Genomic DNA, 18,629 nt, shown 5'->3' with positions numbered 1-18,629 from the left:
GCTTTCTACGACTCCGTAGTTTACCAGAAGGCCCGTGATTTTGCTCCTTGGCCCCCGTAGAAAGAACGTCTCTATACAGGGATAAAATTTCCCCCGAAGAGTTAGCCAGTTGCAGGAGAATTTGAATATAAGTGTCTTTTGGTAAGTCTCTCAATTCGAGATCAAGACGATCTATGACAACGTCATCTACCCGATATGTTGAGCTTTGCTGACCGCATTGCATGCTGCTATCAAGTTCGAGTTCTATCGAAGGTGGGTATTTTGCTTAGGAGTAGCATTGTTACCTCCGTTGGACACTGCTGGCAGTAAATACAGCTTTCAATAAATTTATATCATCATCGTCTTCATTGTTGAAGGGATCAGTGCTCATAATCCAATCGTAGTCGTATTCGTCCTGCTTACTGGTCATGGTTTGATTTTGGTTAGTAACAGTGAGTAAATAACCAACACAGTTCTTTGTCGTTCGCACAAAGTCGATAATATGTAACGACCCGGTGTCCATATCGTATATCTCGCCCACTGGCGCCAGACCAGAAAGAAAATGCATATGTACATGTTAAACCCTACCCCTAGGTATTCTACAAGTTAAAGCATGGCACATGTTTCTTCTAGGGCACATCTATATAAATATATAATGATCATCTTGTAACATTCTGATTGCAATGTCTGTTTTATACTTCCAAAAATGTCAAGTAAGTATTTACGTTAGTTATTTAACATAAATTGTTAAATCCAAAATCAAATTAAATCTGTTACCACTTTAAGTTGAGTAAATACGGCAATAAGACAAATACATGGTCAGTCCATTAGGATTCGATGCGTGAATTTGTTGCGCATAATTAGAGGGTCGCAATGGGGTTTGTTTTCACATATAACCATGCATTTGTGAAGGTAACGATAATATTTAGTGGTTTACATGTAAATTTGCTGATGTCTATCTGTTTGTACATATGTTATGTTCTTCAAGAATGGAGGAAATAAAAAAATCAATCAACCATCCTCGGGTTTAGTAATATGTAATCCACGGAACGCGTTCAGTCAGAGAATCGCCTCAGTTTAACGTCAGATGTTATTTCTAAGATCACGGAGTTTTAATTGGCCAGCTTGTAATGACAGCAGCTTTCGATATCAGTAGCTCAGTCAAGTGTGACTTACCGAATCATAATGTTCCTTCTCAAGAGAAGGAACAATAAGAACCATGCTGGTCATGAAGGGGAAAATATACTAACTCGTTTCAATCGCGCATTTCATACCTAAAACACGCAGTTCGGTAAATGTGTACTATGGATATTCAAACAAGTGGTTATTTATCTTCCATTGTGTACCGGTCACATTTTTTCGATTAATCTTATCTTAGAAAATCAACACTTAGTTTATAGTTATTTCAACGTTACACAAAAAAACTTGCTTGAACTTCCCTGGTGAAGTTCCGTTCTAGATTGCAAAACCATTCTGATTGGCTGTTGTGAAAATGAATGTCAATCGTCATTTTACTACACGTGTTCGTTAAAATGTGAAAATGCAGCATAAATGTGCTAAATGAATAAAATAAACAGAACAGATGCAGACCAGTGTACGATTTCAAATTAAAGATCATATACAAGATGAATTTCATTTATCATTTCGAGTTTTAGTGTAAAATTGTGACTTTTTTATTCTGTTTTTGTTTGTTTACATTTCGCCGAACATGTGCACACTGCCGTGACCTCTAAACCGGATGTTCAATAGGGAAGTTCAAGCAAGTTTTTTCCGTAACGTTGACGAAAGCATAAAATATGTTGATAATCTCAGCAATATGGAATATTGAGACAATGTGACTGGCGCACGAGGGAAGATAAATTATCGCTTGTTCAATATAGTAGGTACCAATTCACCGAACTGCGCCGAAAGGCTGATTATCAGTTTGCAACTTATTGTCATAAAGCTAACATACCCCATCAAAAAAAAACTTACTAAAATCCATATGAAGTGACATTATTAAGCAGTAGGCCATGAATTTATAATTTTACGGTGGAGTGCAGACATATTAAAACTTGGAACTTAATTTAATAAAACAACAGATATACGTGATACAGCTATGACAAATTTCCTTAAATGATATACATGTATTTAGATTACCTTCACGTTATTGCAAAACAACTTAATAAAATACCAGCATATTTGCCAAATCACACGCTAATAGAATCATTAAGTGAATACACTGAAGTACTAGAACCGTTTAATATCGCTAATAGAATCATTAAGTGAATACACTGAAGTACTAGAACCGTTAAATATCGCTAATAGAATCATTAAGTAAATATACTGAAGTACTAGAACCGTGAAATATCGCTAAAAGAATCATTAAGTGAATACGCTTACGTACTAGAACCGTTAAATATCGCTAAAAGAATCATTAAGTGAATACGCTTACGTACTAGAACCGTTAAATATCGCTTATAGAATCATTAAGTGAATACGCTTACGTACTAGAACCGTTAAATATCGCTTATAGAATCATTAAGTGAATACGCTTACGTACTAGAACCGTTAAATATCGCTTATAGAATCATTAAGTGAATACGCTTACGTACTAGAACCGCTAAATATCGATATTTTATTAAGGTCTTTTTGTATATTTTGGGACCGTCTAAAGTAAGATGCAGATATTGTATAATTCACATAATCGAAGAATTTCACGAAACAGTTGTGTTCATGCAAAGCAGGCCCGGATCCAGGTGGGGGGGGCGTGCCCCTTCCTTGTTGGCTGAGAAGTGACCTATACCAATCAAAGATGCACCCTACTATTTTGGCAAAGGAGTAATTTTTTCTCAAATTTTAGACCCAGAAACGCACCAAAGGTCACCATTTTATACGTGCATTTCAAAATATTCCAGGGGGAGAGCCCCCTGTCCATCAAGAGGGAATTAACCCCTCAATTACATCAAAATTTAGACTAAAAAATGCACCAGATGCCACTATTTCATGCCTGTATTTAAAAAAATCCAGGGGGAAAGCCCCCCTGACCCCCCCCCCATAACGTGAGAGGAGTATACTCACCAATAAATGCACCTGAGGACACCATTTCATACATGTATTTAAAAAAAAATCCAGGGGAAGACCCCACCCTCCCCCATCCCCTTAACAAGGGCAAAGACACTCCCACCCTCAAATACCGCGCTTTGCGCCTCGATGGTGACGTCTTTGTTCTAGACTGGTGCCCCCGGTCAAAAATTTCTGGTACCGGGCCTGCAAAGTTGGGTGAAAGCTGCAATCAAATGACATATATCTGCGCCTTGTAAATTTTGTTAGCTCGCGATTACTTGGTTTTACGCAACTGATTATATATGAAAAGTTTATACATTTCTTTATCTGTAAATAGGTGCTAGTGTATAATCTAAATGACTCTCTTTGTATTTCTTTTCAATTTGTTGTATTCTTCTGGCGACACAACTGATAATGTGTGGTACCCCATTGTTAGGGGTGGAAATCCCGAAATTCAGCGTGTACCTGCAGAGGAAATATGCAACAGTCTCCTGCCCCACGGTCTGAAAAAGTTAACGTAATGTATTATTGTTGTCGCGCAACCTGGTGTGAACGACAAAATGGCGCTTATCGATTGCCACATTGATGGAAATCATAGGTAGGCTGCTATGTTGTAAATGATAACACATGTTTATTTTGTTTTGTTTTTAAGAAGAAATAACACATCAGCAAAATACATATATACCTTCATAAGCCAGGAAGGCTTCCTCACATGAAGAATTCCACACCCTATTTGTAGCCATAAAATATATAATTCACGTGTTACATCTAGAACTAAAATTAATTGGTAAGAGAAAGTTGCCATTTGACCTATAATTGTGTCGGTTTGATATTAAACACAATGCAGATTTTTCGTTGAAATCTGGGAATCAGTACCCGGGTATACTTATAAATCTGTGGACTTTCTGTATATTCATTGTAACATAAATGTTAACAAGAAATATCTTTAAAAATGATGGTCGGCGAATTGTAATAAGGAAAGAAGTTTATGAATTTTTCATCTAACATTCATCTTTCATCTAAATTGTTTTAAATTGCAAAACTAAACACCGCACTTTAACAATTTAAATGGTTCTCTTTTAATTTTTCGCAAAGGTTTCGTAGGGTTGCAATTTTGTTTCGTTTATCCTTAGACGAATAATTACAGCAGTAGTTTGATGAAGATTCATGAGGCGGTTCATGAGAAGAGGTCATTAAACATGTTTATATTTTCAGCTAAATTGGTCCCTATCCCCATTTGTAACAAAATAGCAGGAGACCTTACGATATTGTTACACATCGAGTTTGATAAAAATCCATTACATTTTAGTGGTTAATGCGAAGAAAGGCATATCTACTTTTAGCTATAGTGGTCCCTAATAGGGCCCAAGTTCCTATATAAATAAATTTGAAAGAGGACCTTATAATGATGCTCCAGACCAAGTATGACAAAGATCCACCAAGCTGTTCATGAGACGCTGTATAAAGGCATTTCTAGTTTTAGCTCTAGCAGCCCCTAAAAGGGGTTAAATGTCCCAGCTGAACAAAGTTGGCTGCGGGCCTAATAAAGATGCTACAAATCAAGTTTGATTAGAATACATGAGAAAAAATCAATTAAAGGATTTTTTTGTTTATTGTCCCGCTTTAACAAATGCATATTCGCTATTCATGAATCTTTGGACAATGACGTCACACCTATAAAAAAGTGAAGGTCAAGCAAAACATACAATTGTAATTATTTCAATATTTCTGTTTCATAAGCAAAGTTTGACCGTAGTCATATCACATAGATAAACTGTATGCAGCGAACCTTCATTTCAAAGTAATGAGATTCAGTCATTATATAGCATATATATAATAAAACAGATTTCAACTGAGTTCAATATTTGCATACCATACTAAAGAAAAATATTCATATATAATATATCAGTTAAATAATTTATAACAAATATATCAAAGCAAACAAGTACTCATTTTAATATGCAATCTGAATAAGTCACAAAAGCAAGAAACCTTTTCATATACAGACGACAATTGTAACAAGGAAAATCTTTTAAAAGGCACATCTCTACATAAAAGACTCTTATCACACCCTTATTCATGTGATACGCAGACCGTATTCAGCTCTTTCTTTAATTTGATATATGTTGGTATTTGAACAGGTTTTTATCATATTTATTAAACTTACTTATCATTTTGAGATATATCAATATCCTTGACTATCTGATAAACGACATTGTGTCTGAAATCATTAGTCCTCCACCTCTGATAATTCATGTGGAGAAGTTGGCAGTTACTTGCGGAGAACAGGTTTGTACTGGTACAGAATCCAGGAACACTGGTTAGGTTAACTGCCCGCCGTTAAATGACTGAAATACTGTTGAAAAACGGCGTTAAACCCAAAACAAACAAACAAACAAATATCCTTGCTAAACATACTGAGCCAAAGTTAGCTTTAAAACTGTGAACAGGGTCGTTTAGGATAAACGCTTTGTCTACATTTCACTCAGCGTAGCACAATCAACAGAGTGAAAGAAATTGACACTCTCGTCCAATCAGGCAGGGTGTTGCATAAATCTTCCATTTTGATAAATTATCTATAATGCGTTATCAAGTAGTTTGATTTGCAAACTGAAGTCACGTGGCATAGGTAACGAAAACGAATTTAGACGGCGTCGCCGAAAAACATCAAGGTTTGAACAGCTCTTATTGATTCTGAAAGTAAAAGAAACGTGGATTGTTTTAAAGTTTGGTTTGAATATTTGTAGCCATAAAATATATAATTCACATGTTACATCTAGAACTAAAATTAATTGGTAAGATATAATATTCGTAAAATATGTTATTATAAAAATATATAATTCACGTGTTAGAACTAAAACAACAATATGCGTAAAATATGGAACAGACCATGTTCTAGGGAATATCGCCATGGCCTTGTGGTGAAAGTCTATGTCTTCAAATCATTTCCCACCCGTCGCTGGCTGTTCGAAACGTCGTTAAGGGTGTAGGATTCTTTCATGTAAGGAAGCAATCCAGATGGCTTATGCAAGATCGATGGTTCTTCCAAGGTGCCCGCCGATGCCTGAAAAAATGCAAGAAAGGGTACCTGGGATCTTCCTCCTCAGTGAAATACGAGAAAGTTGTCATGGAGCACCTGGGATCTTCCTTCTCAGTGAAATACGAGAAAGTTGTCATGGGGCACCTGGGATCCTCCTCCTCAGTGAAATACGAGAAAGATGTCATGGGGCACCTGGGATCTTCCTCCTCAGTGAAATACGAGACAGTTGTCATGGGGCACCTGGGATATTCCTCCTCAATGAAATACGAGAAAGTTGCCATGGGGCACCAGGGATCTTCCTCCTCAGTGAAATACGAGAAAGTTGTCATGGGGCAACTGGGATCTTACTCCTCAGTGAAATACGAGAAAGTTGCCATGGGGCACCAGGGATCTTCCTCCTCAGTGAAATACGAGAAATTTGTCATGGGGCACCTGGGATCTTCCTCCTCAATGAAACACGAGAAAGTTGCCATTTGACCCATAATTGTGTCGGTCTGATATTAAACACAATGCAGATTTTTCGTTGAAATCTGGGAATCAGTACCCGGGTATACTTATAAATCTATGGACTTTCTATATATTCATTGTAACATAAATGTTAAAACCATCAAGGTTTGAACAGATTGATTCTGAAAGTAAAAGAAACGTGGATTGTTTTAAAGTTTGAATATTTGAAGCCATAAAATATATAATTCACGTGTTACATCTAGAACTAAAATTAATTGGTAAGATATAATATTCGTAAAATATGTTATTATAAAAATATATAATTCACGTGTTAGAACTAGAACAACAATATGCGTAAAATATGGAACAGACCATGTTCTAGGGAATATCGCCATGGCCTTGTGGTGAAAGTCTATGTCTTCAAATCATTTCCCACCCGTCGCTGGCTGTTCGAAACGTCGTTTAGGGTGTAGGATTCTTTCAAGTAAGGAAGCAATCCAGATGGCTTATGCAAGATCGATGGTTCTTCCAAGGTGCCCGCCGATGCCTGAAACAATGCGAGAAAGGGTACCTGGGATCTTCCTCCTCAGTGAAATACGAGAAAGTTGTCATGGGGGACCTGGGATCTTCCTCCTCAGTGAAATACGAGAAAGCTGTCATGGGGCACCTGGGATCTTCCTCCTCAGTGAAATACGAGACAGTTGTCATGGGGCACCTGGGATCTTCCTCCTCAATGAAATACGAGAAAGTTGCCATGGGGCACCAGGGATCTTCCTCCTCAGTGAAATACGAGAAAGTTGTCATGGGGCAACTGGGATCTTCCTCCTCGGTGAAATACGAGAAAGTTGCCATGGGGCACCAGGGATCTTCCTCCTCAGTGAAATACGAGAAATTTGTCATGGGGCACCTGGGATCTTCCTCCTCAATGAAACACGAGAAAGTTGTCATTTGACCTATAATTGTGTCGGTTTGATATTAAACACAATGCAGATTTTTCGTTGAAATCTGGCAATCAGTACCCGGGTATATTTATAAATCTATGGACTTTCTGTATATTCATTGTAACATAAGTTAAAAACATCAAGGTTTGAACAGCTCTTATTGATTCTGAAAGTAAAGAAAGTGGAATGTTTTAGTTGAAAAATTGTAGCCATGAAAATTACAATTCAGTTTGATCTAGAACTAAAAATATAATTGTAAAGGATTATTTGTTAAATATGTCCTCTTTAAATATATAATTCGTATTAGAACTTTGGACAACTCACACTATTAAAAAAGTGAAGCAAGGCAACATACATTGTAATATCTCAATGCTTCGTGGTTCATAGCAAAGTTGCCGTGTCTTCACAAGATAATGTTGCCGCGAACCGTCTTTTCAAATGTAATGAGATTCAGTCATTAAGGAAGCATCAGATATATAATGCAAATCGAGATTCTTCAATGAGTGCAATGTTGCTGCATACCAATACTAAAGAAAAATACATGGATTATCCTATGATAGTTACGAATAATTTATAACAACTGTATCAAGCACATACTCATTTAATATCGCGAATGATAGTCACAAGGGCAATGGAAATCCTTTTCATAATACAGACGACAATTGTACATGGAAATCTTTAAAGGCATTCTCTACATAAAACTTATCACACCTTATTCATGTGATAGCAGACCGTATTCATTCTCCTTCTAATTTGAATATGTGGTAATTGAACATGGGTATCAAGATCTTCTCATAAACTTATTTTCATTGTGAAATATCATATCCTTGTAAAATACGAGCCAAAGTTGCTTAAAACTGTGGAACAGGTCGTTTTAGGAAATAACGATTTGTCATGACGATTTCATCCTCAGCGTGCAAACAACGAGGAAAGAATTGACACTCTCTGTCCAATCATGGGGTGTTGCATAAATTTCCATTTGAGAATTTATTTGAAATGCGTATCAGTAGTTTGATTTGCAAACTGAAGTTCAGTGCATAGTTAATGAAACGATTAAACGGCGTTCGCCGAAAAACATCAAGGTTTGAACAGCTCTTATTGATTCTGAAAGTAAAAGAAACGTGGATTGTTTTAAAGTTTTGAATATTTGTAGCCATAAAATATATAATTCACGTGTTACATCTAGAACTAAAATTAATTGGTAAGATATAATATTCGTAAAATATGTTAATTATAAAAATATATAATTCACGTGTTAGAACTAGAAACAACAATATGGTAAAATATGGAACAGACCATGTTCTAGGAATATCACCATGGCCTTGTGGTGAAAGTCTATGTCTTCAAATCATTTCCCACCCGTCGCTGGCTGTTCGAAACGTCGTTAGGGTGTAGGATTCTTTCAATGTAAGGAAGCAATCCAGATGGCTTATGCAAGATCGATGGTTCTTCCAAGGTGCCCGCCGATGCCTGAAACAATGCAAGAAAGGGTACACTCGCGGAGATTTCATGCCTCTCTCTAGTGAAATACGAGAAAGTTGTCATGGGGCACCTGGGATCTTCCTCCTCAGTGAAATACGAGACAGTTGTCATGGGGCACCTGGGATCCCTCTCATCAGTTCGCACCAGTGAAATACTGTGAAAGATGTCTATGGGGCAACTGGGACTCTCCTCGTATCAAGTTGAATGACTAGACGCAGACGAGTTGTCATGGGGCACCTGGGATCTTCCTCCTCAATGAAATACGAGAAAGTTGCCATGGGGCACCAGGGATCTTCCTCCTCAGTGAAATACGAGAAAGTTGTCATGGGGCAAGTGGGATCTTACTCCTCAGTGAAATACGAGAAAGTTGCCATGGGGACCAGGGATCTTCCTCCTCAGTGAAATACGAGAAATTTGTCATGGGGCACCTGGGATCTTCCTCCTCAATGAAACACGAGAAAGTTGCCATTTGACCCATAATTGTGTCGGTTTGATATTAAACACAATGCAGATTTTTCGTTGAAATCTGGGAATCAGTACCCGGGTATACTTATAAATCTATGGACTTTCTGTATATTCATTGTAACATAAATGTTAAAAACATCAAGGTTTGAACAGATTGATTCTGAAAGTAAAAGAAACGTGGATTGTTTTAAAGTTTGAATATTTGTAGCCATAAAATATATAATTCACGTGTTACATCTAGAACTAAAATTAATTGGTAAGATATAATATTCGTAAAATATGTTATTATAAAAATATATAATTCACGTGTTAGAACTAGAACAACAATATGCGTAAAATATGGAACAGACCATGTTCTAGGGAATATCGCCATGGCATTGTGGTGAAAGTCTATGTCTTCAAATCATTTCCCACCCGTCGCTGGCTGTTCGAAACGTCGTTAAGGGTGTAGGATTCTTTCATGTAAGGAAGCAATCCAGATGGCTTATGCAAGATCGATGGTTCTTCCAAGGTGCCCCCGATGCCTGAAACAATGCAGAAAGGGTACCTGGGATCTTCCTCCTCAGTGAAATACGAGAAAGTTGTCATGGGGAGGACCTCATGGGATGGCATTCCTCCTCCTCAGTGAAATACGAGAAAGTTGTCATGGGGACCTGGGATCCTCTTCTCAGTGAAATACGAGACAGTTGTCATGGGGCACCATGGGATCTTCCTCCTCAATGAAATACGAGAAAGTTGCCATGGGGCACCAGGGATCTTCCTCCTCAGTGAAATACGAGAAAGTTGTCATGGGGCAACTGGGATCTTCCTCCTCAGTGAAATACGAGAAAGTTGCCATGGGGCACCAGGGATCTTCCTCCTCAGTGAAATACGAGAAATTTGTCATGGGGCACCTGGGATCTTCCTCCTCAATGAAACACGAGAAAGTTGCCATTTGACCCATAATTGTGTCGGTTTGATATTAAACACAATGCAGATTTTTCGTTGAAATCTGGGAATCAGTACCCGGGTATACTTATAAATCTATGGACTTTCTGTATATTCATTGTAACATAAATGTTAAAAACATCAAGGTTTGAACAGCTCTTATTGATTCTGAAAGTAAAAGAAACGTGGATTGTTTTAAAGTTTGAATATTTGTAGCCATAAAATATATAATTCACGTGTTACATCTAGAACTAAAATTAATTGGTAAGATATAATATTCGTAAAATATGTAATTATAAAAATATATAATTCACGTGTTAGAACTAGAACAACAATATGCGTAAAATATGGAACAGACCATGTTCTAGGGAATATCGCCATGGCCTTGTGGTGAAAGTCGATGTCTTCAAATCATTTCCCACCCGTCGCTGGCTGTTCGAAACGTCGTTAAGGGTGTAGGATTCTTTCATGTAAGGAAGCAATCCAGATGGCTTATGCAAGATCGATGGTTCTTCCAAGGTGCCCGCCGATGCCTGAAACAATGCGAGAAAGGGTACCTGGGATCTTCCTCCTCAGTGAAATACGAGAAAGTTGTCATAGGGCACCTGGGATCTTCCTCCTCAGTGAAATACGAGAAAGTTGTCATGGGGCACCTGGGATCCTCCTCCTCAGTGAAATACGAGAAAGTTGTCATGGGGCACCTGGGATCTTCGTCCTCAGTGAAATACGAGACAGTTGTCATGGGGCACCTGGGATCTTCCTCCTCAATGAAATACGAGAAAGTTGCCATGGGGCACCAGGGATCTTCCTCCTCAGTGAAATACGAGAAAGTTGTCATGGGGCAACTGGGATCTTCCTCCTCAGTGAAATACGAGAAAGTTGCCATGGGGCACCAGGGATCTTCCTCCTCAGTGAAATACGAGAAATTTGTCATGGGGCACCTGGGATCTTCCTCCTCAATGAAACACGAGAAAGTTGTCATTTGACCCATAATTGTGTCGGTTTGATATTAAACACAATGCAGATTTTTCGTTGAAATCTGGGAATCAGTACCCGGGTATACTTATAAATCTATGGACTTTCTGTATATTCATTGTAACATAAATGTTAAAAACATCAAGGTTTGAACAGCTCGTATTGATTCTGAAAGTAAAAGAAACGTGGATTGTTTTAAAGTTTGAATATTTGTAGCCATAAAATATATAATTCACGTGTTACATCTAGAACTAAAATTAGTTGGTAAGATATAATATTCGTAAAATATGTAATTATAAAAATATATAATTCACGTGTTAGAACTAGAACAACAATATGTGTAAAATATGGAACAGACCATGTTCTAGAGAATATCGCCATGGCCTTGTGGTGAAAGTCTATGTCTTCAAATCATTTCCCACCCGTCGCTGGCTGTTCGAAACGTCGTTTAGGGTGTAGGATTCTTTCAAGTAAGGAAGCAATCCAGATGGCTTATGCAAGATCGATGGTTCTTCCAAGGTGCCCGCCGATGCCTGAAACAATGCGAGAAAGGGTACCTGGGATCTTCCTCCTCAGTGAAATACGAGAAAGTTGTCATGGGGGACCTGGGATCTTCCTCCTCAGTGAAATACGAGAAAGTTGTCATGGGGCACCTGGGATCTTCCTCCTCAGTGAAATACGAGACAGTTGTCATGGGGCACCTGGGATCTTCCTCCTCAGTGAAATACGAGAAAGTTGCCATGGGGCACCAGGGATCTTCCTCCTCAGTGAAATACAAGAAAGTCGTCATGGGGCAACTGGGACCTTCTCCTCAGTGAAAAACGAGAAAGTTGCCATGGGGCACCAGGGATCTTCCTGCTCAGTGAAATACGAGAAATTTGTCATGGGGCACCTGGGATCTTCCTCCTCAATGAAACACGTGAAAGTTGCCATGGGGTACCAGGGATCTTCCTCCTCAGTGAAATACGAGAAAGTTGTCATGGGGCAACTGGGATCTTCCTCCTCAGTGAAATACGAGAAAGTTGCCATGGGGCACCAGGGATCTTCCTCCTCCGTGAAATACGAGAAATTTGTCATGGGGCACCTGGGATCTTCCTCCTCAATGAAACACGAGAAAGTTGCCATTTGACCTATAATTGTGTCGGTTTGATATTAAACACAATGCAGATTTTTTGTTGAAATCTGGAAATCAGTATCCGGGTATACTCATAAATCTATGGACTTTCTGTATATTCATTGTAACATAAATGTTAAAAACATCAAGGTTTGAACAGCTCGTATTGATTCTGAAAGTAAAAGAAACGTGGATTGTTTTAAAGTTTGAATACCTTTAAAATGTGGGATCAATTGTTGTGTGAACATCTGTGTATAAGAAATCAAATATAATGACAAGTTTCTATTCAGTTACATGCAAATGAAGAAAGCAAATTGATTAAAATACATTCTTTGCGAAGAAGTTACTAAATATTCCCAATGTGAAATTACGTATGATAAAGAATATAATGATGCGAACTGTTCGGAGCTTGAAAATGAGAGTATTTCACAAACTGACGCCGATTCTTTTGGTATTATTTTTCATTTTACTTACGGTCATAAATAGAGCAGGTGACAAGGAAAGTCAAAATGAGGAGGAACCATTGCCGATGCGTACTGACCGTCAGAAAGGTATACAACAGTTTGAAATACCTAGGGAAGATAAAGGCACGGGCGACAAGGATTCACCAGACAAAATTAAAACAGGTGATAAGGTTGAAGTCAAAACAAACGAAGATGAAACTGCTAAAAAGCAAGTCACAGTAAATGAGAAGGTGAATAAACCAAAAGGAACAGCAGTAATTAGTCTAGAGACGTTACGGGAACAAAAGTTAAATAATTACAAAAAGGAAATCGAATTTAACCAACATTTGCAGGACACAAAGAAAAAGTTTGCAGATATCGTTAAATTAGCAGAGACCATCTTAAATTCAAACAAAAAGTGGAAAATCGTCTTACTTACTTTTGTAGATGAAGATAATACAGCATTTGCAAATAGTTGGTTGTGCAATACAAAATACCTGGATCTGCATTCTTCATTGATTCTGGTTACTTACGGAAGAGAATCAAAAGAATTCATGGACAAAAATTGGCCTGGAATTAGAAAATATACACTAGAACCAAATGTTTCTGAACAAGACCTAAGAAGCGTGCAATTAACACCTAGGAAATTGCAAATTATTAACGCTATAGTTCATGCAGGTATTAACGTGCTACTTCTTGATGTTGAGTCAGTCTGGTTTGCGAATCCTTTACCAAGTTTCAAGGCTGATGAGGGTAGTGATATGCTTGTTAACTTTGCACCAAAGTCACGTGTAAATACAGGATTTCTTGTCTTATTTGCAACGGAAAAAACAAAGTCTTTCTGGGCGACTCTATATGGAAAGTTGAGAAGCCTGGCAAACACTTCAAGCGAACACAGCATCGGACTGGAAACACGTTTTGAAGACATGCTGCACAGTATGTTGTCATCTAGGTAAACCACTTTACAGTGTGTTGCAGTAGTTTCAATTTTCGTTTTATTATACATAATAAAAGACGAAGCTGAAACAAACATCGAAATATTATTCAAGGAGTAAATTCTTATTGCTGCAGTAATATGCTGAGAACGAAATTATGTGCAACAGTTTCTTAATAAAGGCTGAAGTTCTTAAGAAAACACAAGAAATATCATACTTTAACAACATGTTTTGGTACAAACCGATTTAATTATTACAGATCTGGATGCACCAGATGATTAATATCAAAAGTACGCGGAACAGATATTGAATCTGACATTGTTCATAGAGCTTTGTCATTCCATTATGACGTAGAAATAAGAACTATTTACTTGAGTAGAATTTCTATATTTTTTTCTGTTTTATCTTCAACCTTATTTTTCAAAGGACTATTTGTAGGTTTGGAGGAGTGTCAATTCGTGAGCTGCCAATAGCTTCATACTCTGAAGGCATGTGGTACATGCTCTCACCTGAGGAAAGAAAGAAAACACGACCAATAGTCATAAGAAATAATTATATGTCAGGTAAGTGCATAGTTTATTAAAGGAAGAAAACACGGCTAAGAGTCATACGAAATAATTATGCCAGGTAAGTGTATAGCTGAGGAAAGAAAGAAAACACTGTCAATAGTCATATGAAATAGTTATATGTCAGGTAAGTGCATAGCTGAGGAAAGAAAGAAAACACGGCCAATAGTCATACGAAATAACTATATATCAGGTAAGTGCATAGCTGAGGAAAGAAAGAAAACACGGCCAATAGTCATACGAAATAACTATATATCAGGTAAGAGCATAGCTGAGGAAAGAAAGAAAACACGGCCAATAGTCATACGAAATAACTATATATCAGGTAAGTGCATAGCTGAGGAAAGACAGAAAACACGGCCAATAGTCATACGAAATATCAAACATGATAATATTTTCTTCAAAAGGAACACTTAGGGTCGGTAAGTCACACTTGACTGAGCAAATTACCTCGAAAACTGTTGTCATTACAAGCTGGCCAATCAAACTCCGTGACCTTAGAAATAACTTCTGACGTTAAAATTATTCTTTCCTAATTGAGGCGACTCTGACTGAACGCGTTCCGCGGATTACATATTACTAAACCCGAGGATGGAAAAGTTGCTATAATGAACCATGCCAAAAATCTTATTTGTCACAAAGGTTAACATACGTCGTTACCTTCGAAGTCATGGTCAATATATGAGAACAAACCCCGTTGCGACCCTCTAATTATGCTTCAATGTTCACCAACATATATAATTAAAAATGCGCCGGTCATCATTACTAATACAGCAAGTAATAGTTATTAGATTTGTATCGTGTAAGTTCTGCAGCGGAAATATTTCGCGACTTTAGGTGCGCTAAATTATTCCGCGAAAGAACGATTGCATATTATTCGATGGAAATCTAATACTCTTTATTATGACACGCACATATTACACTTATTATTTTACTGAATGATATAAATTTGTTATTTAGCCTGAGCAAAACCTAAAGTATCAAGGTGAAATTTGTAAACGTGATGAGAGGTAAGAAACTGACGTCACAAATAATGTCACGCACCTGATATGAAATTTGAACGTCAGTATGGAAATTGACGTTTGAGGTTCCCGTGTAACTTAACGGAGTTTATATTTGAGTATGTTATAAAAACTGCCATGTAAGGCCTCAGAATTTGCACTGTATTCAGTTTATTCATGGGTATAATAAAAAACATGGGTATAGGTATGTCTTCCAATAATGAACGTTGATACTGGTTAAACTTTCATCGTCAAATAATAATGAATCGACCAATGAAATGGATATATTTGTCAAACTCTTACTAAAGAGAATGTTAACTAAATAACCGAGAGGTAACGGTATTGATAAGTCATGGGTGTACGACGATGTTACAGCACATAATGAATACACTATTATCTTCTTTTTTTCAGGATTTGCGAGCAGAATAGATCGGGCTATGCAGTGGCAGCACTGGTTTACACTAAATAATGGGACATGTTATGAGAATCGCATTAAACAAATGATACCGGTGGTACCTATTATTAAAGTGTAAGACATTAACTTTGGCAATATAACGAGGGTCGATTAATATACGTTGAAGTATATTTTTATCACGCCTTAACATTTCAACAGTTGCTAGGATAACAGAAAATGCATTATCATTTAAAGCGAGATAATTTTAAATATGTAGTGACTTATCTAAATAAACATAGGAAAAAAAAACATTAACAGAAAAAAATAAAATCTTAATGCGTCCATATTCATTCAGTAGAGTCAGCTCAGAAATCAGTATCGACATAGCGGAAGCTTGTAATAGTTGGTATGATAGTACCAGCATAGAACATAAAAATACATAAATTTCTACCATGATTTCAAACGTCAACTAATTAAAGTTTTATTTTGCAAAATCTGTTTGATACGAGTACAAATGCATCAACTTGGAAACTGTCACTTTGCATTATAATTATAGTATTTTTTTTTGTCACTCAAGGGGAAAGCATATCGGGACAGGAAAGCGACGTCTTTACGACGTCAACTTTATTTACAATATTTTCCATGGTCAGTTTAAAATATACTAAGATCAGAATGCCTTTTGAAGTTTATTCACATAGAAGTATATTTGACTATAAAAGGACCTTCATATTTAATTCTTTGGAAATTATAAACAAGCTAAGATTCTGACTCATATATGATTAATTTACATTCGTGAAAGTTCTACAAAAACACTTCTTTATTTCAGTTGTTCAAACGTTTCTGTCCCCGATTTCTTTGCATTGTCCAAACTTAAGCTTAGATAAGAATTCAGAGTTTTGTCAGAACACGCATTACAGTTCTGTTACAAACGGCGTATGTTACATGCCATAATAAGAACACATCTTGCAGATGTCATACTCATGAAACACGGATGATTAAGGCAAGCAGATGTTAATGCATTTTCCAATTCATTGCCGCATGATTGAACTGTAACATATGTTCATCTTTAATGCAAGCGAGATAAACATGTGCTTACATCCTTGCATGTATAAAGTACATTATATATATGTATAACACGTATAATACATGTATAATATGTATTCAAACTATAGGTAAAATATGTTTATTTGCAATCAATTATAGTGGGATTCAAAGTCACGTTTCCATTCATATAACTGTAAATAAGGAAATTTTATTTTGAAAAGTACACTTCAACTTCAGCAGCATTGTATTGTACAGTTTATTAGTGCCACATCAATGTACATATTCTATCAGTATGCTATATTGACAGTTGTACTTGACAACGTGCCACTTCTTATAGGGTTATAAGGTACGATTAATGCCACAAAAAGTTATAAAAGTACAGTATTTACAAATTACATAATTTTGTACAAATTTTCAATACGAGTTAAAAGCTGCACTGAAGTTGTATTTAGAGTTTGGATAACTAAATAAAGTACTGTTGTTGAAATATTTCACCTGTCGTCATTATTGTTATATAGAAGAGAAATATTCAACAGGGAGTGCCACGTTCCAAAGACGCAATACCTGACTATTACAAAGCTTAAAGAGATATTTTGCTATGCAATATATCCATGATTCTAAAAAAAAGGAACAGAAACAGGCCTTGTCTTAAAAACCACTGCCTCATAATATCTGAGGATATATTAAAATATCTCGCAACATTGCGAAATACGTAACAAGTATCCAATCTAATAATCCTTCCATAGAAATATAATTATTTCATGTATTCGGCGGAAATAATAAATAAAATATAAAACAATAAAATGGAAAATTATATTCTTTTTCAAAGTATCCCTATTATACATGAAATTCATTAAAAACGATCTATACTAGAACAGAAAGAAAAGAAACAGATTTTTTTTCTGTTCAGTTTAACCATTTAGTAGCAATGCTGAATATGTTGACACATGTTATGTTCCATTTTACAGTTATATGAGCAGTTAATAGTCAATAGTCATATGGTCAATCAAAAACAATAACTGGATATTTAGAACTGTCATACATGTGAGCTAAAAGTTTGTGAAATGATGTTCTACCACGAATTGCCCACCTTGCGCACTAAAACCTTAATTCTGATAATAAGATTCACATACATTGTAAATGCCGGTACGAGCCTCCTATGGTAGACACTCTTCTCAATGCCTCCATATGAACTAACGACTTGAAAATGACCGTTAATTATCACCTATCGCCTTATACTATATCAAACGTCAATCGTCATGGATTTATAACACTTTGTTATATTGAACAATATCGCATTAGACTTTGAACAAGTTATGGAAAATAAAATCAATAATACGCTAATTTTTATTCATGAAGATTTACTGATGAACATTGCCATATCATCAAATACATAAACTGTTTCATCAGTGTCCTCTCGTTTCTGAAACGAAAGAAAATATGAGTAAAATGATTGGTAAAAAAGAACGTTATTGCAGTAAAAATCCAAGTAACTTGCAACGCAAATTTTGAGTCAATATATGAAATATAATAGGTCCTATAGAAGTTTCAGAAAGGATTCGGTGAAAATGGTAATCGGCGAGAGTTACCAGGAAGCCATGCAATAAACAACAATATAATAGGGTTATTATAATTTTGCTCAATCTGGAATGCTGTATTCGGCTCGAGTGGATTTTGACAAATCGGATCCGTTCTTGCAAAATCCACGAGAGCCGAATACAAAATCCCAAATCTAGCTACTGTCGTAATAGCCTTTTTATTATATACATCCATCTTTTGGCTTGGAGCTCCAAGCCTATATATTGTTATTTTGCCTCCCCAAATGTAGTCG

The 18,629-nt window shown here is 36.7% G+C and overlaps 2 protein-coding genes across 2 annotated transcripts in view; one reads left to right on the top strand and one right to left on the bottom strand.

The window, feature by feature from the left end:
* The first annotated feature begins 12,684 nt into the window (after window positions 1–12,684).
* Window positions 12,685–17,287, top strand: LOC123542116 (uncharacterized). The gene is made up of 3 exons (XM_045327771.2): window positions 12,685–13,810; window positions 14,232–14,356; window positions 15,772–17,287. The coding sequence occupies exons 1-3, from the start codon at window positions 12,789–12,791 to the stop codon at window positions 15,891–15,893; spliced, it is 1,269 nt and encodes a 422-aa protein (XP_045183706.2). The 5' UTR covers window positions 12,685–12,788; the 3' UTR covers window positions 15,894–17,287.
* An 844-nt stretch (window positions 17,288–18,131) lies between these two features.
* The window catches only part of LOC123542115 (secretory phospholipase A2 receptor-like), a 41,156-nt gene continuing 40,658 nt past the window's right edge, over window positions 18,132–18,629 (bottom strand). Inside the window, exon 13 of the mRNA XM_045327769.2 lies at window positions 18,132–18,221. Within this exon, the coding sequence (XP_045183704.2) occupies window positions 18,205–18,221 (17 nt within the window). The 3' untranslated portion in view covers window positions 18,132–18,204. The remainder of the gene's footprint in view (window positions 18,222–18,629) is intronic.

The sequence above is a fragment of the Mercenaria mercenaria genome, chromosome 19 (assembly GCF_021730395.1).
Source record: "Mercenaria mercenaria strain notata chromosome 19, MADL_Memer_1, whole genome shotgun sequence".
Lineage (NCBI taxonomy): Eukaryota > Metazoa > Mollusca > Bivalvia > Venerida > Veneridae > Mercenaria > Mercenaria mercenaria.
Note: the sequence above shows the minus strand (reverse complement) of the source record. Positions and strands in the feature narration are given on the sequence as shown.